The following is a 24,703-nucleotide window of genomic DNA, read 5'->3' as shown; positions in this document are numbered from 1 at the left end:
CAGCAGCAGAACAGCTGACCCACGGTGGTCACAGCATTGGCAGCTTTATCAAGGATTTTATATATTGTGAATATCGTGGTGTCCCTGCTCGTGAGCATTAATTTTCGCTTTCTGTCCCTTCTCATCCCAGTCCATAAGAAACTTGTAAGAATCCAGCAAGATTGTACTGTAAAGACTGGTATAACATTGAGTATATACAACTTAGGGTTTTTTCTTTATTTTTAAGCAAATCACGTTTTTTTTGAAACTGTGTTTGGGGAGGTCTGCCTGGAATTTTGCTGACAGTTTCAGGGGTCAGCAGTACTGTTTTTCAGCCCTGGCTCCCGACAGGATTGGTGCAGGCATTACAGGCACAAAGGCAGTAACTGCAGAGTTATGCTGGGTCATTATTTCAAAACTCATATTGGTGTCCCTGTGTGTTGTTTGAGGCCTGCAGGCAGCAGGCAGCTCCAGGCAAGCAGTGCTGTTGCCCTGCAGGATTCCTGCCTTCATCTTGGGCACTGTGGAGGCTGAGGGATGTACCACAGTCATCCGTGGGATGTAGGCCCCCAGATGAAAGAAAGCAGCTCTGAGTAGAGACAGGCTTGATTTGATGGTGAGATGTTTGGGGGAAGGGTGGGAGCAGGTGTTGGCGTGGAGTCTTCCTGCTGCACTGAGGTAGCTGTGGGGCTTTGTTTAAATCAATTAACCTTTGAGCCGCAGGCTTCTTGCAAGTAAAATGTCATTAGCGCAGGGCACTGTGTGTAGGGATTAACCAAATTAATGGAAGAGTGCTTTAGAGCCTTGGCTCCACAAGTGTGCTGAGCCAAGTTGTTCTAAGAAGCTTGTCACCAAGCCCATGGAGGGCCCCTGCCTGCCAGCCTCTTCCTCCCAGCCACCCCAGTCAGGGCTCTCAGCCCTCTTTGTGGCCAACAGTGAGCACTCCCTGCCATTCATCCCCAGCAGTGCTGGACTGTGACAACTTCACAAGTGGCTCCAGAGGAGCGGCTGCACCACAGGCCCCATTGAGGAGTTCCATCCTGCCTCACACTCTGGCCACCCTGGCCCTGCAGCATCCCCTGGGGACTCTGCCCTGGCATCCCTGCTGCCTGCTCTCTGGATGGCCCCGCAGTTCTCTTCACCTTTCTCATCTTCACTGGGAATACCACAGTGCGGATCCTGTGTTCTGTCTTAGTACCCCAGAGGTCTTCAGGCTGAATTAATGAATGCCATGAAGTGAAAGATGTGTCATTGATACGACACAAGGTAAATGTGAAGTGTTGCTCTGTAATTATGGGCGAGGTAACCCTTGCTGGGAGTGATTAATTTTATCATAAGTCAACATGTGATCAGGTGGAGTCGTAGGAAGGAGAAGGAAGTGCAGCCCAAGCCTGCCCTCTGCTACCTCTGTCAGAAATGTTTCAGGAAACTGGAATGCTGCTTTTCCCGAGTGCTGTGTGCTCACTAGATGCTGAGTCTAGTACTGGCAAAAGATGGAGTGGCATAAAAATGGTCTGACTGCTGTGTAACATTTCAACATACAGAGGGAAAAAGATTTTCTCTCTTCTCTTGGGACTTGGTGCTTTAAGAGGAAGCCACGCACTGCTCTTTGCAGCACTGGCTGGCTTATCCAGCACAAAAGCTCTTTGGGATTTGGTCAATTTAGAAAGTGGAGGATTTTGAGAGGAGAAAAAGGCAGCTAAAATGTTGTTAAGTTGCTGCTGGCATATGGACATCCTTAGGATACAGTTCATGAGGTTTTCAGTATTGCCAAGGAAGCGAAGAGTTAAAAAATTCCAGAGGTTTAATCCAGGATAATAACATTTGCAAGGCCTATCAGACTTATAGCACGTGAGCAGCAGAAAAACAACCAAGCTAGGTGGAAAATGAAATTAGGTGGAATCCTATTGCTACAGGTTTCTCTAACTAGTTGTATCTCTTAAAGGGGTAGGTGCACTTTCATCTGAAGCTTCACCTGAAGCTCAGACTGAGTCATGCTCCCCTGCTCCTGCTGGCTGCGTTGTCCTCAGAAACTGGGTGCCCTTCATCCTCTGTGAGCAACGCAGTGTTCTGCCCTGTCTATTTTCGGTGGCTGATCTGTCTCATTCCTCAGAATACAGCAGTGTATTGTTGTGTTTGTTTCCCCTAAGTGGCTGTGTACATAGTAGATTGTTGTTCGTTTGTCTGAGGGATTCAAACATCTGGAAGAGACATGGGATAGCAGTGCCTTTGTCCATAAGTCAGATTTGGAGCTGTAGGTCCCTTCTAAAGTGCAGTGTCACATATTGTCTGCTGCAGTGCTCATTTGTGTACTTCAGATTTTTGGGTTGGAAAGAGCAATGAGTATTAGCAGTGACCCAAGCAAATGGATGAGGCTACTACTACTAAAACTAGTACAAGGTAAAAAGATTTTATTTTTCCTACGTAATTCAGCTACTGCTTCTCAGGAAGGTACTACCAATTATAAATTTGGAAAGTAAATATTTATGTGCAAGAAGCTTAGCTGAGTTGTGGTCAGTAGCAAAAAGAATTAGCTGTTATTGGGATATTTTAATAACTGATGCACAGAGGGCAGATCTCATGGGGAAAAAAAAGTCAGTTCTCTTGTATTATCAGCCTTGAGATACTATTTGAGCACAAACAAATCCACTTATAGCCTGGATCTAGACAATAATCTATCACGGATGAAAATAGAAAAAGAGAATGCAAGTTCTTTTGTACTACAGCCCCCTTCCCTGCAAGGCTGCTCTGCCAGGAGCTCTCATAGCTCTCACCATATGCTTTGCAGCAACAGGAGCGGTCTTCGCACTGCAGCTCACTCTGTTGCAGCCTGCTTACTTTCTGAGGAAGCCGTCATAGTCCTGTTGACTGGCTTCTTCTCTGCTGGACAGCAAGGCTGTCCTGGGCACAGAGAGAACCTGGAGTGCACGATAGTGAGCTGAGTGTGGTGGGATCTTGTAGCAGCACAGCCTCAGCCCCAGTGCTGTGCTCCGAGAGATTTCTCCTTTGAAGATAAGGCACCTGGGGCTTCTCTAGGAGCTTGCTATGCCCCAAGTCACGCAGCTGCTACCTCACTCTACAAAGAGGCAGAAAGACCAGGCATCATACTCACCAAAAACTCCTGAAAAGGGCAAAACCACACTTTCAGGTTCCGTCCTGCAGCTGTGCTGTGTGCAACCACTCTTGGTGCCGCGATGCTGCATGTATGTCAGTGTACGAGCGAGGCAGCGAGAGCGCATGAGTGCAGTGTTGTAACATGGCAGGGCACAGGCAGTTATGAAACTTTCCAATAAACTCTCAGTGCGTCAGTATTTGTCACTTGGGTGTTGGTTTTTCTGCTTTTTGTGTGTGTGTGTGTGTGTGTGTGTGAGTGTGTTGCCCTCCAGTTTCATTTCCATCACGAACGCAGAGAGGCGGGCTGAGCAGTGCTGGCAGGGCTGGGTCCCGGGGAAGAGCAGGTCCCAGGGCAGGTGGAGCGCCCCAGGGCTCTGGGCCCTGGCTCTGGGGTGGGAGCAGCCCTGTGCTGGGGGCCACAGGCTATAGGGGCCCCTCCAAAGTGCCTAAGCGGCAGCCGGGAGCTCAGCTTTTGTTTTTTAAAAGGACTGGAGAAATTATTAACCACAGTTCATGACGTCAGAGTTGATCTGATTAAAGGTTTGTTTTCTTGCTGGCAGAGGTGTGCTCCGTAGAGACTGGTTCTCTCTTCTTTTTTTTTTAAGTTTCTTTTTTGAACAGCAAACGGAGGGAACTGCTCGCATTGCTGCTGCTGCTGCTGCTCCAGCTGCGCGTGTGTGTGTGTAAACAGGATGGTGTATCTGTAGCTGCCACGCGCAAACACACATTTGACCATGAGGACTCTTCGCAGGTTGAAGTTCATGAGTTCGCCCAGCCTCAGTGATCTGGGCAAGAGAGAGCAGGCAGCCTTGGATGAGCGGGGGACCCAGCAGCGACGGGCCTGCTCCAACGCTACCTGGAACAGGTAAGCTCCTGCACCGTGTCCTGCCGCCCTCAGGCTGCCCCGTGCTGTGCCAAGAAGGCACAGTCAGCCTGGCTTGTTGGCACCCAGCATGGGTGAGAGCTAGCTGGGCTCTGCCTTGGTACAGTCCATGGGTATGCGCTCCAGTGAAAGGCCAGAGTAGCTTGTATTCACCTTGCTGTTAGATTTTCTCTTCAGGCTGATAGCAAGCAGTTCCTCCTGCAGATGGATCAGCCTGTCTGTTGTGATGGGCAAGGACTCGTTGCAAAGGATCTGGCTGCATATAGGTCCTTGAGTCCATCTGGATATTCTCATTCAAAGTGGATTTAGGTTTAATTTACTCAAAATTAATATGTATACAACTACTAGAAATCATATATACATACACATTCATATATATAAATATAAAGAATTGTATATATACTTCAAATATATAAATATATATTTACAATTGTTACAATTCATATACTTATATTTTTAATCTACATAACTATTCTGCTGACTGTTGATGCAGTTCACTGAAATACTCAGTTTATTCACTTCAGTGCAAAAAGCTGTTTGTGTGTGTTTGTCTTTGCATGTGTGTTTGTGCACATGCATTTTGGGCAGGGAAAAACAGTCCCTGTTTGTGTTCTTTATTGTGCTTATACGTTTGAATTTTATTAGTTTGATAAAAAAAAAAAAAAGCTTGCAAACTTTGTGAATGAGCCACTGAGCACAGAGATTATAAATGAATATCTTAATGAATGTTTTGGTGACTCTCTTGAAGATGAGTCTAAGTCTCCAAGCCCTTAGGACTGGGTCACTGCATGGAAAGTTTTGCTCATGTTTTATAATTGTCTGGAGGTCACAGGAAGAAAAATGTTAGAGAACTATAGTCACATTTCTAAAGGTATTTCAGTTTTCAGCAATTACAATAAGATTTTAAAATATCACATCTCCCATCCCTCTCACACATCACTGTGTGTTCATACCTGGATTATGAATTAGCTGTCTGCTGCCAGCAGCACAGTGAGCATTGGACTGTACAGGTCACAGAAGAGGCCAGGTACCTGCCCAGAAAAGCGTGCTGTTTGAATGTTGCAGAGATGCTCCTGGTGTCCTGATGGTGCTGGTACTCTTGGAAAGGAGTCGGCAGGGATGTGCTGCGTGGTGTGAGTGGAGGTGTCCATGAGCAGCCATGCTTCTGCTCTGTGTGAACCCTTCTGCTGGGGCTGCCTTTCCCTATGCACTGGTGGCCGTGCCTTGAATCCCCACAGTTTGGTGGCATGGTCCTCGGGATACCTGGTGCTACCTTGTAAACCAAGCGGGCATCTCTGTGTCTGCACATGCAGCTGCCTGGAGCTGCGATGAGCAGTGTAGATGGTGAGCGGGTTGTGCTGCAGGGACAAAGGGGAGGCTCTTTATTTCTGATGCAATAGCACACCCAAACAGAGAGCTAGCATGAGCGAATTGCCTATGCTGCTGCATTTTGTGCAGTACTGAGCACGAGATCTTGCTGATCAAGGAAGTCAGGACATACCAGAAGAGTTCACCCCTCTCGCCAGTCCTGGCTGTGCTATATTTAAATGTACTGTCAGCTCTTGTTTCTTGGGAGCAGCTGTGCCTGGGCGTGCCGTGCGGGTATATACTTTGGAGAGAGGCGTTGAACCCACTGCATCAAAATGGGTGTAGGGAGAGGGAAAGCACAGCCTCATGGCAGGCCCTGCCCTGCACAGGGCTGGTGGTGGTATGCTTTGAGGTACAGCAAGACCAAGCTTGGAGTCACAGTGGTGGGATCTTCTGTGGACCACAACTCAATCATGGTAGGCCGTCTCTGCCAAGGACCTGCAGCCCCTCTTCTGCAATCAGTCTTTGTGTCAGTGCAGCCTGGCTGCCCAGAGGCATCCCCTCTGCTGCCTCTCAGAGACTGCTGCCTTCTGAGACCTAATGACAGGGATTGCAAGGTAGGGGAATGCAGTGCCTGTTGCTGGCAAGGACAGTTTCTTCCTCTGTAATACCTTTCCTTCACCTTCAAACTGAAGTGCTGTAAAAATTCTTGGCCCTGCTAGATCAAGAGAAATCGGTGCTGAGCTGCAAATCAGGCTTTATATCACAGCTTCTTCCCAGCCTGCGTTCCCACGAACCACAGATCAGTGCATCGGCTCGCAGGTCGCATGTTAACTAGCAACCTGCAGCAACATAGTGGAACAATGCAGTTTCATTACAGCTCACAGAATTTGCAATGGATTAAAATAGCTTAGATTTTTTCACTAGAATTGTCTTCAATTCCTTCCCCCACTCCCCGCCCTCTTCTGCTTCAGGCAATAAACGAGGGCTGAGTGCTGATTAAACCAATCGGACCAAGAAACCGGACCAAGAAACCCGGAGTTCGTAATCCTGAGCTTGCTGCTGGGGCACATAAAATCCAGCAAGAGTTTTTCATTCTGAGCAAGCTACACAGACTGCCCAGATAGGGCTGATGCTGTCCAGGCTCCACTGTGGAAAAACCTTCAGTTGGGAGGTACTCCTGTCCTCTTTGCTGTGTGAAACTGGGGAAATTTAGGGGAATGTGAAGGAGTAGAATGTGATGGAACGGCAAAGAACACAAAGATGAGATGCCTGTTACAGCAGTGATGCCAGCAGTGAAGCCAAGCAGACCTGCAGAATCAGAGTTTTATGGTTTGGGGTAATTTTTATAGGGTTGTAATGTGTGCAATAACTTCCTGTAAAGTAATTTTTACAGTCACAAAACCATATTTCATCTCCTAATTAAACACGAATGTTTTTCTTTCAGATCACAGTGAGGCTTCTCTAGTGAAGAAAACATACCCAACCTATTCCATATTCCATAGATACAGTATGTATGGTAATAGATGCATTCCATATGCATCTACTACTTCTACTAGGAAAACTTCCTTCTTCCAGTATTTATGTAGAAATACTGTGAAATATTCCTACCTGCATGAGGAGGACTAGCTTATTTTTCCTGACCCTTCAGTGGGAGTCCTCTGGAAAGCTCTTGCTTGTGTGTGTCCATGCTGCAATGTTACTCTGACAAGGACAAAGCCTGTGGAGTTCCAGCTGCACTGAAACTGTTCTGAAAGTGGGATTGTCCAGGTTGTGTTCAGCTAATTCAGAAAAATGAGTGTATCTTTTGGAGCAGAGGTGTCCTCAAGGAGCTTTATTAGGTTAATTATTGCAAATTATTCCAAATACTGTCCAAAGGAAAAGAAACCCTCAGTCATTTGTTCCCATTGAAAAACATTGTCATTTAACTCTCTGGTGCTAGCAGAGATCTCCTTTGCAGCAGGTCAGTTTCTGACATGTTCTGATGCATGCAGTTACTCCTCCACAGGTGTAGACTCTACACTTGCTCTTGTTGAACCTCACCAGATTCCTCTGGACCCAATTGTCCAGCCTGTCCAGATCTCGCACAGCCTTCTAGTGTGTCAGCCACACATTCCAGATTCGTAATCAGCAAACTTGCTGAGCGTGCACTCTATCCATTCATCCAGGTCTTTGATGAAGATATTGAAGAACAGACCCAGTACCGACCCCTGGGAAACACTGCTAGCCACAGGCCTCCAGACTGTGTGCCACTGATTGCAACCCTCTGAGCTATGTTGGTTAGCTAGTTCTCAGTCCAACTCATTGTCCATTCATCTATCCCACACTTCTGAAGCTTACCTGTGAGGTTGTTATGGGAGACAGAAAACAGTGTTTTGATCACTAGTTTTTCCTTTTTGGATTTGTAAAAATGTCAGGGGTATTCTAGGGCTGGAGAAGCCAGCAGTGGGGCAGAAGGCAGTGGTGTCTGGGTGCTCAGCTAGTGACGCAAAGTGTATGTGTTGATAATGAGCTACATGGGCAAGAGCTTTCTATCAGGTAAAGATCAGAAAAATAAGCCCCACCCTCCCTGCCTTGGCATTCGTACTATTAGAGTGGTTGGGAGTGTCAACAGTGAGTGTCAAACTTGGTGCTTTACACAAGTACCCCTCCATGCTAATGTAAACAGTGGGGAAGCCAGAGCTGTGTGCTGCAGCTGTAGTGCTGTGACTGCTGCCTTCTCTGCAGGGTCAGGTGAATCTCGAATGAGTGATCTCTCCAAGGAGATGAAATTTCTTAGTGTACTGGGTTGATTTTTGCTGGTGTTAGAACCTTCTCAAGTCTAGTTACCTTTTGGCAATCAGCTGTAATCTGTGGCAACTATAGGAGTGACCTAGCATTTTGTCTTAATTATAAAGGCAAAAAAAAAAAAATCAAACTATTTTTTCTCGTTCTTCCTTTCTTCTTTTCAAGACTGAAATACTGACAAAACCGACACAACTCTACAAAGCTCTGAAGGTTTTGTAGGCTTTCATTCCCTACTCAATAGTGATCTCTGCAGTTCTCTGATCCAAATTTCCACTTCTGGTCTCAGCCTGCTGTGGGTACTCACCTCTTCCCTGCTTATTCACTGGCCCATGCCTCCTCCCAGTCTTCCTCCCACTCTCTGGTTTCTCAAAATGTTTTTTCTTGTGGATACCAGCCATAGTCTTCACAACAAGAATGGCCCATGGCATGTGTTGGTATGGAACAGTGTTTGCAAAATGTATCTTAGTGCATGGACACTAATCTGTGTTAAGTAGTGCATGCTAAATAACACAGCCACAGTAGTTTGCCCCAAGTCCTGCTAGCTGAGGGACTGGCGTAAGAATACTGTACTCTCAAAAAGTGCAATAATCCCATAACCCAGAGATTTGCATTCTCTTGCAGTTAAGATGTCATGTTTCAGATGCTTACTGCTCAGGTGCACAGAGCCTTCCAGTCCCTTTCTCCACCAGAAGATGCTAATGGGGTTCTGCTAGAAATTGCTCCTTTCCTTAAATAGGAGAAAGCACAGTGAAGCGCGACTAGGAGACTGCGTGGGGAGTTATGTGGAAAATGCATCTGTTGGTACAATACAGCAAGCCAGAAACATTAATAACCCTGGACTTAAAATGACATGGGGTCTTGTCTTGATTGGAGCCTTATTTGCTACTGGGTATGGGTACCTCAGAACAGACCCATTTCTGCTTTCTTTTTGGCTCTGTTTTGTCTTCTGTGCTGCTTTCTTCTTCACCTTGAGCACACATTTACATGCACAGCAATTCCAGGGAAGGTGTTCACAGTAATATCAGTGCATGAGTGCACCTATTATTAACTTCCATGATGTAAAAGAGTTACAGAAGGCAGTTTACAAAGCGTTTCCAATTTAGCGTAACCATTAAAATTTAAGTTTAATTATGTACATCATGACTTAAACCTCAATGGAGGTTGGTCGCAGACACATGTGATCCACCCACTTCAAGCATCTTGCAGAACTTATGCATGTAAGCAGCAGCTCAGGCTTTCTTTACACCAAAAGGTTGTACTGTTCTGACTAAACCCTTTTAAACAATCACTCATTAGGAAACCATAGCATTACTTAAAGCATGGTTGAATGTGCTGGGTTTTTGTTTGGTTTTTTTTTTTTTTCATTAGCTTACGTTTACTAAGAAGATTTACACTAGCTTTTTGTTACTCTGACACCAGCTTATGCCATCAGTAGCATTCCTATTTTTCTGACTCCTCTGTTTCCCGATGAGCAAACATTGAGGGGCAGACCACAGTGGTGTGCCTACATTGTAACTGCATCCCTGTATCCTGTGTGAATGCACTGCTGGCTGAGATGGGAAGGCAGGGCAGTGGGGCCAAGGCTAGTTCTGTGGGCTAGACACTGCAAGGAGGATCCCAGGCAGATAGAAATGTCATCACTAGGATGTTTATACGTGCTTGCAACCCATAGTTCTCATTAAAATCTTGCTCTGTGTTATTTCTTTGAGGGATAATGATGGACCTGCTAAGCTGGAAAAAGAAAACCTCCCCCTCATTTAGAAAAGTGCCAGAGAGAAAGCGAGAGCATTCTGGCTTCTAGGAGTTAGGTTTAGTCATTCCTCTCCACAGAAGGATGGCAGGAACATTGCAAAGTTCATTTCCGAATCAGAAGAGCGTGTAAAGACTGCTTGTTTTATTCACTACATTAATCGTACTTCACATATTACTCATAATATTAAAATACCCAAGTCACCTCACTATATACTGGAGACATTTAGCTGCCAGTTTTCAAATAATCGGAAATGGAATGTGATTGCTTGAGCCAGCCAAAATAAACCAGCTTACATTATCATGTACGTCTGTGTCTGTGCACGTTTAAGTGCATGGGGGAAGGGGTGACCACTGCGTGTGTGGGAGTGCTTAGCACCAAGAGGGAGAAAGGGATAGCAGTTCCTGTTTGGATCTGCTTGTGCATTTCTTCCCAGTGGGTCGTATCCTTCCTCTCTCTGCCACTTTTGATGTCCTTTTCCCACAGATGAATGTGACTGAGCTTCTCTTCGCTGTTTGGTGTTGTTGGGTCTGCAGTTCTATCTGCCAGCTCACTCCTCTGCTTCTAGCAAGCATTACAAGGGCATGTTTTATTGTGAACCTGAGGAGGTTTGATGTGGGTGCCTGCAATTCCCACACAACCTCTGCATCTCCTTCTAAGCAGCAAATACCAAGCCTTGCTGTGACACTGCAATGATCCCTTGGTCTTAAGGATGCTGCTGAATGCACCAGGAAATCCTCTTGAGTTCACCTGCCAGTGGGAATCAGGTTTTCTTTGTCTGGACCTTATAAGCAGAACTCACTTCAGCTCTTTGTCACTAGACAGGGCAGTCCCAAATCCTGGGACCTCCTGGCTGGACAAATCTGTGGGCCTATCAAGTAAAGGCTAAACTCAGCCTTAGTAGTGTTGCTTGAAGAATGGTCCTTCCATCCCAGCTGAAACGTAAAAGCCCTTAATGTTTTGGGGATTTTAGCTCCATGGTTAAATGTGGCAAAAATCGTTAAGCATCTATGAGAGTGCAGATTAGCTAACAGATGGGAAGATTGTATGAGTCTTCTTTTCTTTAGGAATCAAAGATGAAATCTGCTGTGAGGCTGTAAAAGATGGAATTGGGATGGGGAAGGGAAGGAGACTTCTACCTCCCTTCTGCTAGTACTGGAACGGGTTTGGTCTCACCTTTCGCTGGCATTTCTTTACCTTTGCCCTCAGACCTCAGCTCAGTGATTTAGACTGATGTGTCATCACACTAATTGTGTTCTGTGTGTTTCAGGAGCATTTCAGAGCTTCATCCTGAAGCACTTACTCATTTCAGTAACCTTTTGAGGTGTGGTCTTGTTAAATTTGTGGGTTTGGTAAGCATCTCTGCCAAGCATGTGAATTGCTCTGTAAAATGTGTAACACTTTGCAGACGTTTGTCATTCAGCACCTTAGCATTTGTGGGGATGGTGGCCAGGTGCTCCACTTACAGACAGTGCTGATATGTGGCTTTCTGTTGAGCTAGAGAATTCTGTGGCTTTCAATAGTAGCTTCACTTGTGGCTGCAGAAGAAAATCACCACCAATAAGAAACATCTGCTTCAGAACAGTTACATACATCAGTGAAAATGAAAAGAGAGCATTGCTGTAGGACAGATGGTTGGCCTATGCCTAGCACATTGTTTCATTTATTGCTCTCTGACCTGGTGGTCTTTCAGTGCAGCCTTGTTTTTTCTTTAGCTGGAGCAAGAGCAAGTAACCACTACTGCTGTAAATTTTGCCCCTTTCCTATTGCTTTGTTTTTGAAAATGAATGAGAGATGGATTAAATTGCCTTAAAATTCACAGTTGTGTGGTGTTTCTGCCTTTTATAATTTTTAAAGAACTAATCGAGATGAAAATAATCCTGTTTTAATAATTGGACACTTTGTTTGTGAATTAAGCTTCAGATCCAGTGTCCAGACTTGACAAGTGCTGGTTTGTTAGTAAAGGAATCAAGTAACCATAACTCAGAGGCCAACAATGCTGGAAATATCATAACTGATCTCATAGTGAAGTCATAAATTATCTCTGTAGTGAGCCCATAGAGACAAAAGTGTGCTAAAAATTATACAGAAGTACCTAGAATATGTGAGGCTAAATTTTCTGATATTACTGATTTCAGGTGTGTAACTATTAAAATTGTAAAAGTGAAAACATCAAAAAAGAGACACTTTTCAAATATGTCATTTGTTTTCTAGAGAATAATTCATTTTAAGGGCTAATGATTCCTCCTGTCCTCTTTCAGTATCCATAATGGAGTAATAGCCGTGTTCCAGCGTAAGGGTCTCCCCGATCATGAACTTTACAACCTCAATGAAGGAGTCAGGTAAGAGACTCAGCTCTCCTCCAGGTATCAGTAGCTGGCATGCACAGTGGTTTGCTAGGAGTTGCAGTTGGAATCTTCTACAGGATTATTGTGGATTTTTTCCCCAGTAGTCATTTCAGTTAGTACAATCCATTGAGTCTTGGTGAATAGATGTGCTGATGTGTGTCAGCACCTTCATGTGTAAAGAGAGCTGGAGGAATCCTGCTGAGGGGAAGTGGGGTTACGGGGAAGGTGGATCATTTCAGAATCTTTCTTGATATGTTGTTTTAAAACTAAGGAAGGAAAAACCAGGATCCCATCCTGAACACATAGCAGTGCAGCCCCATACCACTGCAATTATGCTAAGCCTATCTCTGAGGTGTTTCTCTTGCATCCATGGAGGGTGTAAAGCCTCCATGAACTTGGTGCAACAGGGCAAGGAAAGATTTTGTGCCTGGGAGTCCCTTCCACCTAGCTTCTCCTTCTGCATGAACTGAATGTGCTCCAGATGCTATAAAGTTGTCTTGTCAGCACAGTGGCCTGAGTAACACAATTTAAGGTTCATATTTCTGCCTCATGCTGTGCTGATACTGTTTGCAACAGTCTAAATGTAGACCAGGGAGGTGTATAATGTTGTATGTGTTTTCTGATTTTATATATAAAGAAAAGTGAAAATCCCATTATTTTAGTCATTTAATATTTTTTTGTGTGTGTGACAAAGGAAAATCTACCAAGACATAAGCTGATAACATAGGTTTACAGCATCTGTTATTATTGACTAAACTGTCTCACTGAAAAGGGCAAGGTAGAAGACTTCCTTTTAGAAACTTGTCCCAGTGCTTTGAAGAATAAGCAATGGAAAATAAGCTGCACTTAGAAAAGACAGACAGATTATTGTATTCCCTCTGTCTTCAGATAAATCCTCAGGGACTCCTCTTCACTTAATACTTATTCCTGCTCTGTCTGGGCACCACAGTTTGACACCATCCATAGAATATCCAGAAAATGCTGGTCCAGTCTGGATAATTTTGAGAATATCTTCAGAGAAGTCCAGGCAAATTACATTTGGCTAGTGATCTCTCTCTTTTTTCCTCTGTCTTTTTGAAATTAAAATAAACTTATTCTTCAGTTATTTCTTATTTCTCTGGGGAGAAAATGACATGAAAAGAATAGATGTTCTCGGATGGCTGTCAGTTAGCATGATCCATCAATCATTTTGAGTTGGTTATTGGAATAATGGTTGATCATTACTGTAAGTGAAGCTAAGTTTCTCCAGCTTCATCTGAATGACAAAAAATGGTCGTTCTGGGCTGAATTTCCTGGTCTGTTGCACTTGCCTCAGGATGCTTGTCTGCTGGTGAGGAACAGAAGAAGAAAAGGAAATTATCCGCTGATGAGACAAGTATAATCTTATATGGACAAATAAACACATGTAAAATAGCTGTCATCTGGTGAACTGTGCCCAGATTTTGCGTTCGTTCACCTGAGTGTAAGCCCTGCACAGTGATGATACTTGCTAATACAGCTGTGTTTAATTGCAACATCTGAGGCAGCAGAACAGGCAAGATGACTACAAAGAGATTTTTTTTTCCCAGTTTGTGATGGATTGTGCTGCTGGATGATAGGCCCGTTTTCTTTGTTAGTGTAAGAATAATTCTGGTGCACTGTCATCTTGGCTCATCATTCAGTTTTGCTCTGTTTTGGGAGGAACAGTGCCTGGTGATTCACACCTGAACTGTGGACAAAATATTATGAAATCTAGACCAATCTAGAAAGCTGGTGTCATAAAGAAGACATGAGCAACATCACTTGTGGTGTGAGTGAATGTGTGATGGGATGCAGTTTGGCTTTTGAGGCTGGTTTACATAATTGTGTCCCTGCCACAGATATTTGGTTCCTAGCAGATCAAATCCAGCCCAGAGTGAGAATCATATTCAGGAAATGTATAACCCTCCCCCTATGGCCTGGAAAGGAAGGGCAGGTTGCTCGAAGGAGCACCAGCCTAGAGGTTGTTCCCTCTCACATCTTCCTTGGCCTGAATATCCTTCTAATTCATTGCCAAATTCCACCCTTTCTCTGAGTGCCTGAACTTCTTGTTGAAGCTTCTCAGTGTGTGTCCTGCATGCAGTTCATTCATATAAAATTCTGAGAAAACTGCACATGGACTAAGAGGACAGAAAGCTCTGTCTATTGAAGAAAGCACGGTAGTGGTATTTTTTTAAGCCTATTTATCAAGCCCTGGCCTCTTGACAGAAGCTGCACTCCTGCTGGGTTCTGCATTTTACTGCTGATTACAGTCGTTAACTTTGTGGGACCTCCTGACTACTTGCAACTAAAACCCTTTTCCTTCACTTAAATTCAGCTCAAACCATAACTAAAGAAACTACCAACTTCACACCTGCAAAAAAGTCTGGGTCACTACTGCTGGTATTTAATTCAGAATACTTTCTTTGGGTTAATATTATTATTCATTGCAAAAATATTTGGTTCATAAAATATGACCTCAGAATTGTGACAAGACTATATTTGTCTTAAGATTGTTTTAGATGTGTTTTCCCAACAAGTACATAAATGAAATGAAACAGATGGCCATTACTTCCATGGAGCAAAATCTGAGTGTAGAAGTGTTCGAGTAAATGACTTCAATAACCTTTTTCAACATATACCAAATGGTAAAATAAGTTATTTTGTTTTGATACTTTAATTAGAGCAGATTCTGAAATACTTTCATAGTTAAACCTCGAATACCCAGTTGACTCACAGACCAAATGTTGATATTTGAGCACTTCTGTTAAACCTGTGATGTTTGGGCACCTTCATTTTGACTCAGGAATGTCAGTGTTCAGTTACCATGTAGCATGCACATGGACAAATACTAATATAGCTTCCTAGCCTGAATACACATGTAGAGGCTTTGTACTGATTATTTGGGCACTGGTTGTTTAATAAGTGTCAGCGGGTACGAAACAGTACAGTCCCACTTACAGCTCTGGGTTTGGCCACTCATTTACACCAGTGCCTCGACACCATTCTTATGTAATTACTCTGACATTAGAAAGTGGCCTTAAGTAAGAAGTTGTATAGAACTCAGGAGCCCTGTTTCAAAACCAAACCAAACCAAAACAAAACAAAACAAAACAACCAAAAACAGTGTATAATTTCAGTTTATTTCAAATCGCCCTATCACCTGAGTAAAGATATGCCATAATGCAGATACAGGAGAAGATACTCCAGTAAGAGGAGTCTCATCAGTGTATGTCTTGGTCTTGTACATTTCTTGTTGTGAACTCTTACTAGATAGTTCAATAGGGGATTGATTAAAAGGTTAAGTAACAAAAATCTCTACACATACATCCTACTTAGTATTTCTGTTGGTTTATTTGCAAAATAGAGTAGAAATGATGGTGCATTTTCCTTTTCCATTTCATGCACAATATGTCATTTCAAAATGTTTATTTACGCCACTTGTAAATCAAGGAAGAAAAGGAAGGTGAGGGAAACGCAGAGGAAGCACAATATCCTGTGTTAAGGCTAATATACATTTATAGCTCCCCTTTTCCTGAGTTTCAAGATAATGTTTTAAGGCACACAGCACATTAAAGTGGCGTTTCCTCTGTTGTAGCAAAAGTTCAAACCCAGTAAAATCACATCCTTACATTTGCTATTAAAATTAGTTATAATACTGTCTTAGACTTCACATTCTGAGTAATGTTTCAAGAAAATCTCAGCACAAACCAAGGTAGCAGCAACAGAAAGATAAAAAAAGACAGGCACTATTTTAGTGTATTTTATGTGCATTTTTACTATCATAATAATTTATGAAGTCATTAAACAGGCAATGAAAATCTGATAATAATGATATACAAGCATCATAAAACTGCATAATGACTGTCAGTAAAATCAGATGCACTTAAGTCTTCTATCTGGTCAGTGATCTCTTATAGGTTTAATCAGATTTTTACCTGGATTCCACCATGACATCCACTTACCTAGATAAATTTACTCAGCAGTCTGAATTTTCCAGCTTCTGACAGATGACAACTTAATTGATTTTTGTTAAAGGGAATTAAGCAAGGACTAAAGAATAAAGAGCAAGCAATGTCTTCTGTCCAGTTTTGTTGTGGAACTCTTAAATGAATACGGTGCTGAGAACTTCAAACAGCAGTGCTCTGATGTGACCTGAGGGCCTCACTATTTCACTAAAAATTACTTAAGCAGCGTGCAGTATCTGTATTATTAGGGATTTAAAGAGCAAGATGCAGTGATTGTGCTGACAGTTTTTCTATGCTGTAAACAGAGATGTCATTGTAGCTGCTCTGCTGTTTATTGTGAAGCTGTTCAGTGCATATAATCATATAATCATAAAATCACCAAGGTTGGAAAAGACCTCCAAGATCATTCACCTATCACCAATATTTCCCACTAAATCATGTCTCTCAACACAATGTCTAAGCATTTCTTGAACACCTACAGGAGTGGTGACTCTACCAGCTCCCTGGGTAGCCCATTCCAGCTCCTGACCACTCTCTTGGGGAAGCAGTATTCCCTAACCACCAACCTGAACCTCCTCTGGCACAACTTGAAGCCATTCCCTCTAGTCCTATTGCTAGTTACATGGGAGAAGAGGCCAACCCCTAGCTCACTACAACCTCCCATCAGGTAGTTATAGAGAGCAATAAGATTACGCCTGAGTCTCCTCCAGACTCAACAATGCCAGCTCCCTAGGCAGCTCCTCATAAGACTCATGCTCCCCTCAGCGGCTTCGTTGCTGTTCTCTGAACATGCCCCAGGACCTCTGTGTCTTTTTTGTAGTGAGGACACAAAACTGAACACAGTATTCAAGGTGTGGCCTCACTGAGGCTGAGAACAGAGGGATGATCACCACCTTGATCCTGCTGACAACAGAATTTTTAATAGAGGATACCATTGGCCTTCTTGGCCACCTGGGCACACTGCTGGCTCATGTTCAGCTGAGCATTGACCAATACGTGCAGGTCCATTTCCTCTACGCAGTCTTCCAGCCACTCTGCCCCAAGCCTGTAGTATTGCCTGATGATGTTGTTGACAAAGTGCAGGACCTGGGGCTTAGTCTTGTTGAACTTCATCCAATTGTCCTCTGCCTGTTCAGATCCCTCTGTAGGGCCTTGCTGCCCCCAGGCAGATCAACATTTCCAGCCAACTTGGTTTCATCTGCAAACTTACTGAGGATGCACTCAATGCCCTCATCCAGGTCATCAATAAAGATACTGAAAAGGACAGACCACAGTACCAACCCTTGAGACCACTCATGGCCAGCTGTATTTAACTACATTCACCATCACATTCTGGTCCCGGCCCTCCAGCTAGCTACTTACCCAGCAAAGAGTGCACCTGTCCAAGACATGAGCTGCCAGCTTCTCCAGGAGAATGCTGTAGGAGACAGTGTCAAAGGCTTTGTTGAAGTCTAGATAGACTATGTCAACAGCCTTTCCCTCAAGCACCAGGAGGGTCACTCGTTCATAGAAGGAGATCAAGTTGGTCACGTAGGACCTGCCTTTCATGAACCTGTGCTGGCTAGGACTGATCCCTGGTTGTCTTGCACATGCCTTGTGATCTCCCTCAAGATGATCTGCTCCATAACCTTCCCTGGCACAAGGATCAGGCTTAACAGGCTTGCAGTTCCCTGGATCTTCCTTGTATCCATTGTAAATGGGCATCACATTTGCAAGCCTGCAATCCTCTGGGACCTCTCCCGTTGACCAGGAACAATGATAGATGGTGGAAAGCTGCTTGGCTGTCACTTCCGCCAGCGCCCTCAACACCCTTGGGTGGATCCCATTCAGCCCCACGGATTTGTGGCCGTCCATTCTGCTCCTCATCCCAGATTTCCAGGTCAGGAGATAGAGCACCCCAAGGATAACTGGTCTGACTTTCAAAGACAGATGTAAAGAAGGCACTGAGAACCTCTTCCTTATCCTCAGTGGTCACATTCCCCATTATATCCAGTAAAGGATGAAGATTCTCATTAACCCTCCTCTTACTACTAATATATTTTAATATATATTTATATTAATATAAAAACATTTTTGTTCTCTTTTAAACGTGAGTCTGTCATTCTACAATGTTATTAGCTGCAAGCTTGTTTAGTTCATTCGCAGCTGAAAAGTAGAAATGGGGTGGGATTTTGTTTATCAGAGAGCCAGTTATCAGATCAGTAGAATATCATTTTGTATTTCCTGCTATATATGCCAAGAATTATCAGTAGAACCTAAAGAATAAGAAGAGAAGATATTTGCATGTCACCTGTTCAAGACTATGAGGACACTAGGACTAGACTTTGGAGAGCTGCTAGCTAGAGGAAAGAGAAGTGTAAGCAAAATCTGTCAGCACGAAGTATTAGTACTTTGAAACAGCAGCACAAAGAGATACCTTGAGATAAATTATCACTAGAATTCAAAACCACAACTTTATTGTTATTTTAACATAAAATTATATAATTATCCATGTTCAAAATAAGGAAAACCTTTAATTCCATTGCTTGTGATTGAGAAGAAAAACAACTTGGACAAGTAAATTACCATTCTGAGTATGCATGGCATGCGTAGCATCCTTTTTCTTGTTGAAGTAAGGTCTGGTGAACACTTCTAATGCTTTAAGGCTTTAACAGTTTTGCGGGGGCAGGTGTTAAACCCCGACAATGGGACTGTCAATGCATATGGGTAAGGATGGAGTCTTAGGACACAGTAGGGATTGGCTTGTCCCATATGTTGTAACAGCAAGCATGCTGAGGGATCTAGCCATACAGTCACCATCCATGGCTATGAGTTACTTAAAACAAAAGCCTAGACTGGCTTAGATAACTTTTGTTCTTAGATAAGTTTGTCTGAGTTAATCAGATTTGTAACCAAAGAGGATTTCAGTGCTTAGGAGCTTCTGAGAAAAACTCTTCCTTGTGTTTCTTTTATGCCTGGAGTGTTTCCACGGAGTGCTACGGGGTCAGTGTGGACATGTCCTTGAGGATAAATAAATAAGATATTGTATTTGGGCCTCATAAAGATTGACCTGATCCTCCTTTCCCTGAACTTTCAGAAGATCTCAGGAGGCCATGCTGAATCCTATGGTGTTACAAAGATTAGACAACTCTGCAGCCTTTTTCGTGAAGCATGGCGTTATGCTGGGCTTTTTAAACCAGACTTGTATTTGGTTACTAGTTTTAATAATTTGTTTAATTACTTACTTGTTTATTAAAGACATAACCCAAAAGGAGGGATAATAACACGCTACCAAATGTGTAGTTTACATAACTACACAAGCAATCAGAGCACTGAGTTACCTAGCTGATGAAAAAAATGATGAAAATCTAGCCTTAGATTTTGAGTTGAATTTTCCCTCATTTCTTCCTGGTACCTGAGGTTTCCGTAAGAGGTCAAGGCCAGACTGGCAAGGGCTCAGAAAGTCCAGTTGCAGTGAAACCCTTAAATGATCTGACCTCTTGCTTGTGCTCCTGAACAGTGACATGAGTACAAAGTCCTAAACATCTAGCATTCAGTATGTGAGACAAACATTTAGCATTCAGTATGTGAGACTTAAACAATATACAGCTCTTCAGCTTTGTGGTTACTTCTGTCTGAGTGTAAATGTTGGGCTTGTGGGTCTGGAGGAATGCTGGCTTTGAACATGAGAGTTGTTCATGGGACGTTTTTTTTGGATGTGAATTTGGTTTGCTCTGTGAGATGAGTTTGTAGGTTTTAGTGTAGAGAAATCATGAAATACAAAGTTGAACACTTACATTTCTACATGCTTTTTCACTGAAACTACACAAAACTTCAGCTTTGTGGATCCTGACTTGGAAGATCATGACCCCTTTCAGAAAACTGGCTATGTTTCATACCTGCAACAAAACCTGCAGAATATCATCTTGTCTTGGGTTTCTTTCTGAACATTTTGTCATGGCTCTTTTTGGAGATTTATGCAGAACAGATTATTTGGCTCTGAGCACACCTCAGTTAAGTTACGTGCCTGTTTCTTGGCTCAGCCGCTCTGATAGACACAGAGCACCAAAATTTCTCCCACATTTGCAATGCCAAAAGCCAGTCAAACCCCAGCACAGAAGGAGAACAGCTCAAGCATATTTTAAACGGGTTAGATGTAGGATGGGGTACATCCTCTGTTAAATCTCAGTTTCTTTTCATATGTGTTTGTGGAGTGGACCATCTAAAAGAACAGCAGGTATTTTGCACCACACAGAAATGCTGGTTGAGAGTCTTAGTATTGTTGGCTCTGTTTGCTACATTTTTCGTTAGGCATTATTGATAGGGTGTGTGAAAATATTTCATTATTAGTGACTTCCCCTTTTCCATACAGTGTGTAGCTAACAGAGTTTGTTGATTACAATGGTCCCTTTCTTATTCTTTTTTTGTACAGGCAATTATTGAAAACAGAACTGGGATCCTTCTTCACTGAATATCTACAGGTTAGCATGTGTTTTCTTTCATTTAAGTCAGAATTTCTTTTATTTGCTACTGAGCAAAAATCACTTCACCTGCTGTAAATGCTGATACAGAGCCCCTTGAAACCATTTAGAGATTTCTATTGACTTCTCTTTGTTGTCATTTATGAGTAAATGAGATCTAGGGTTTATGTATATATTTAGATGGTGGAAGCCCAGTGCATGCCTTGTGCAGTCAATGCTTTTGTATGACATTACTATCTTTCAGTAGATTTCAGACATTCACTTGTAACTTAAAATTTAAATTCCTGAATAAATAAGCTAGTTTCAATGTAAGTATGGTTCCTAGGAAAGACAATTAGTAATAAGTACATATTGTCTGTTGAAGCAGTATTCATCTTCAGGACAAAATGCATGCAGTGTGAGTCAGCCATTTGAAGTGGGGGAGCACTTGGCGCTGCACGGAGTGGGTGCTGTGTCCTGCAAGCAGTAGGGGATTACAGCGTTATTTGAAGTGTCCCAAGAAAGTTGGACATGGCAGGAAAAGTCCTTCTGTGACTGATCGACAAAATGAAACCTTGTCTACTGTCAAATGTTAAGAAAGATCAAAATGTGAAACATGATGGCTACAGGGAAGTATATAATTGAGTAACGTTAGTCTACATTTTGTTTACAGAATCAGCTGCTCACAAAAGGCATGGTGATCCTAAGAGACAAGATCCGGTTTTATGAAGGTAACTTGAATTTTACCATAGCTACCTATATCTGTCAGAGAAGTTTTAGCAATGCATCCTGAGGGCAGCTCAGTTCTTTCTGCAAATGCCCCTGTACTGTGTACAGTCTATTCCTGTGACATGTTGTTCTGACATGGTGTTGCCATTGACCTTCATCAGGGAGAAGTGACCACCCAGAGCAGCTAGAGAGTAAAGGATTAATACCTCAGATGTGGGCACTTCCTTCTCCTCCAATTACAGTCTAAAGAGGAAAAACAGAATGATGTGTTTTAATAAACAAAAATCTAAACTTTGAGATCCGAGTTAGTTGAAGCATCTATCAAAATGCAGAACAATGCTGTCGGATGTTTTAAGAGTTGTTCTGGATTCATGCTTATGTTAATGAGGTCAGATGCTGTCTCTTTTTTTACTGTCAAGGCTCCATTTATCTGCCTACACCTTCTGGAGGTGTCACCTTGTGGAAGAAAACATCAAGGTAGTTTCTTTTATGTTTGGAACAGTGAAGTCCAAATTTAAAATAAATGAATACAGAGGCAGAGGATGAAGTTGTGAGGGCAAGCATGTTTCTGCTTTTTATTTTCATTTATGTCTGTGCAAATCTGGAGAAATGTGTCCATTAGAACTAGTTCCCGCTGATATAATTGTATCATTAGTCACCCAATCTACATCTCTGGGTCCACTCATTCTCTTCCCTGTCAATGTAAGCCCTGTAAAAAAATCTAAGCCAGAGTGGTTCTTGAATGAATATATGTGAATGCAGAAAGAAAGGTACCTTCTCAATGTGCTAGGGGCAGTGCGTGTGAAAATGCAGCAGGGGCAAATGCATTTTGCCTGGTCAACCTACAACCAATGCATCCTTTGTCGGCCACCCTCATTTCATGTCCTATGCTATTGTGCAGTTTTCAGATGTGTTATCAAATACGCTGCTTTTGTCTTAGAGATAGGCATACAGCATCAGAAAGTGACATGATTTTGGAATATTTCCAAGGCTTATTGAATATGTAAATGGTCTAAAGATCTTTGAAGAGTCTTTTTAAAGAAATGTGGCTTTCCTTGAGCAGAGCTGTAGTCCTAATATCACTTAGTATAAATATACTGTTTCAGCAGTAGCCTGGAGACAAACCATTTCCATTCATTTGAGCTGTCTGTAAATCTTAAATGTGACCTTTCATTACTGGCAGCACAGTTGATGAGATTAAGATGGTGCTATAGGATCCAACTTTTCTGATAAAAAGACAATAGCCTTGAATGCAACAGAAGGAGAACAAATTTCACATTACAGTACTCAAACTCTTCTGAGCGGAACACTGAGTTCCTCAGTTATATGAAATAACAGCTTGCAGAGTACAAATAGATCTGTAAGGCTTTCAAGGTCTTTGTAGCTGCTTTGTAAATCACAAAGAAAGTCGTTTCTAAGGATCAAATTGGCAAATTAGATGCAGAGAACTACCAAACTCCAATCTCTTGCTCCTATGGTTTTACTAGCTTGAATATCAAAAATACTTCCACTGATGTTTGATATCTGCTGAGAAGAAAAAAAAAATTGGAATGTAAGACCACTAAGTAAATTTCAAATATAGGAGTTTTTTTTAATAAATACAAAATTTTAGTAAGCTGGGATTTTTTTATTTTTTTAATTGTTGAATCATTTTATGTTTTCTCCTTAAAATATGATCAGAACTGCTGGTGACTGCTAAGTTCACCAAACACATCCTTGGAAAAAAACATGGAGATGTCAACTCACTAAAGGTGGCCAGATATGAGAAGGTAGCTGCAGTTTAGGAATCTAATTCAGAGGCAGAGATCGTTCTGGCAGAAACTTTTCTATTACCTTACCTGTTGAGTTGCTGGTCGATGTGAGTTTCCAGGGCTGGAATCTGGTTTTCCTAGCAGCAAAGGATCGACACTGGAGAGTCCATCCCATAGTTGGTGACCTTGTGCCTCTCTCAACGTACCTGACACAAAGTTGGGAGCCCAGAAGTCATGGAAACTCCCATTCTGAGCAGGTGTCCCCTCCTGGATCTGTAGTGGTCCTTCCCTCAAATCTCAGGTTGTTCTGAGACAACCTGACTGGGTCTAAATATTCAACACCCACATTTGGATCCAGATTTTTAAGGGCTTAATTTCCATGCAACCTGAATTTATGGGCAACTAATTAATTTAACTGTTTTTAAAAATCTGCCCTTCTGGCTTGGAGTTATTTCAGTTTTCCTTCACCATCAGGTTTCCTCTCACTGAAGGATTTGCAGTTTCATGTGGAGTTTATAATGCAGTGATATTTATTACAATTACTACTGCCACAGCTGGTAGGAAGAAGACAAATTAAAAAAAAAATGCAAATGTGAAGATCCTTTTCAGTCTTGTACAGGAGTATATAGGACATGCAGAACCCCTGTCTGATATTGCAGGTATGAAGGTCTTGGAGTGGGTCATCACCTGCAGTACAGCATGGTGATCCAGTTTGCCACTGAAAGCACTCTATGTCATCAACCCAGGAATAAATCGGGAGTCACAGCTGGGCCAGAGCTGCTGCCGTTTGTCATGCATTTAAAAATGCAGCAAGATGAAGTATCCTGTAATAAAGATTGTCACTTGTCTAATTTTGAGTATAGATGCTTTCATGCAGATTTTCTCTGTGATGTGTGTACAAATCTATGCAAAATGCTTCCTGGCTGAACCTTAACTAATACTGTAGTACAAATACAAGCAGATTTTCATTCTGAAACCAGTACTGACAGATTGCTACTGAATTTGCATCCTGATATGTCATGTTGTCATATCTGAATGCCTCATGTCATTCATTTATTTGTCTCCAGAATACTTGCTGGTGGATGTGCAGTTATCCCCAGTTGACGTGTGAGGGGCAGAAGGCTGGTAAAGAGCCTGCCTCTGGTCACACAGGCCTCTTGGGCCTTAACAAGGATTTGAATCCTCCATTCAGCTATCAAGCCAAAATTTCTGTCCTATAGCTCTCAGGTCCTCTTTTTTGCCTCTGTGTTGTATGTTTTATAAGATGCTTTGTGAGGAACTCAGTGTCCAGCTTGGTTCTATGACCCAACCCAGGGCTTCTTCAGTCTCTCCTGTGGAGGCTTCCAGGTAGCTGCAACTGGAAAGGAACTGAAGAAGGAACTTATGTCATGACAAGTTTTGACTGCATCCTTTGAAAACTTTAGGAAAACAGAAAGCCTGCAGCACCATTCTTTCCTTTCCGTAGGTCTTGGTTAAGATTGTGTAAGGGAGTCAAAGGGTTGATCTGAGGGGTTGCTTTGTAGAAGCATCTCCACAGAGTGAGACTTGCTGTGCTGCCCTGTGGCTTGGAGAGCAGATAGGAACATGGTGGGGGGAGATTTCCTGCAGGAATGCTTGCACATTTAATCTGCTGCATCCTCCTCCTACTGC

At 42.8% G+C, this 24,703-nt stretch overlaps 1 protein-coding gene across 2 annotated transcripts in view; it reads left to right on the top strand.

The window, feature by feature from the left end:
• The window catches only part of PRR5 (proline rich 5), a 60,261-nt gene that overhangs the window by 9,456 nt on the left and 26,102 nt on the right, over positions 1-24,703 (top strand). The window contains exons 2-5 of one of the 2 annotated variants that reach the window (XM_065742406.1): positions 3,845-3,958; positions 12,083-12,163; positions 20,546-20,594; positions 21,247-21,304. In XM_065742406.1, coding sequence (XP_065598478.1) covers positions 3,855-3,958; positions 12,083-12,163; positions 20,546-20,594; positions 21,247-21,304 — 292 coding nt within the window. In that variant the 5' untranslated portion in view covers positions 3,845-3,854. Of the gene's footprint in view, positions 1-3,545; positions 3,959-12,082; positions 12,164-20,545; positions 20,595-21,246; positions 21,305-24,703 lie in introns of those variants that run through there. The other variant, XM_065742405.1, reaches the window with a different exon arrangement.

Source organism: Cyrtonyx montezumae, unplaced genomic scaffold, assembly GCF_038088225.1.
Source record: "Cyrtonyx montezumae isolate F1298 unplaced genomic scaffold, pur_monq_1.0 scaffold_3, whole genome shotgun sequence".
Taxonomy (NCBI): domain Eukaryota; kingdom Metazoa; phylum Chordata; class Aves; order Galliformes; family Odontophoridae; genus Cyrtonyx; species Cyrtonyx montezumae.
Note: the sequence above shows the minus strand (reverse complement) of the source record. Positions and strands in the feature narration are given on the sequence as shown.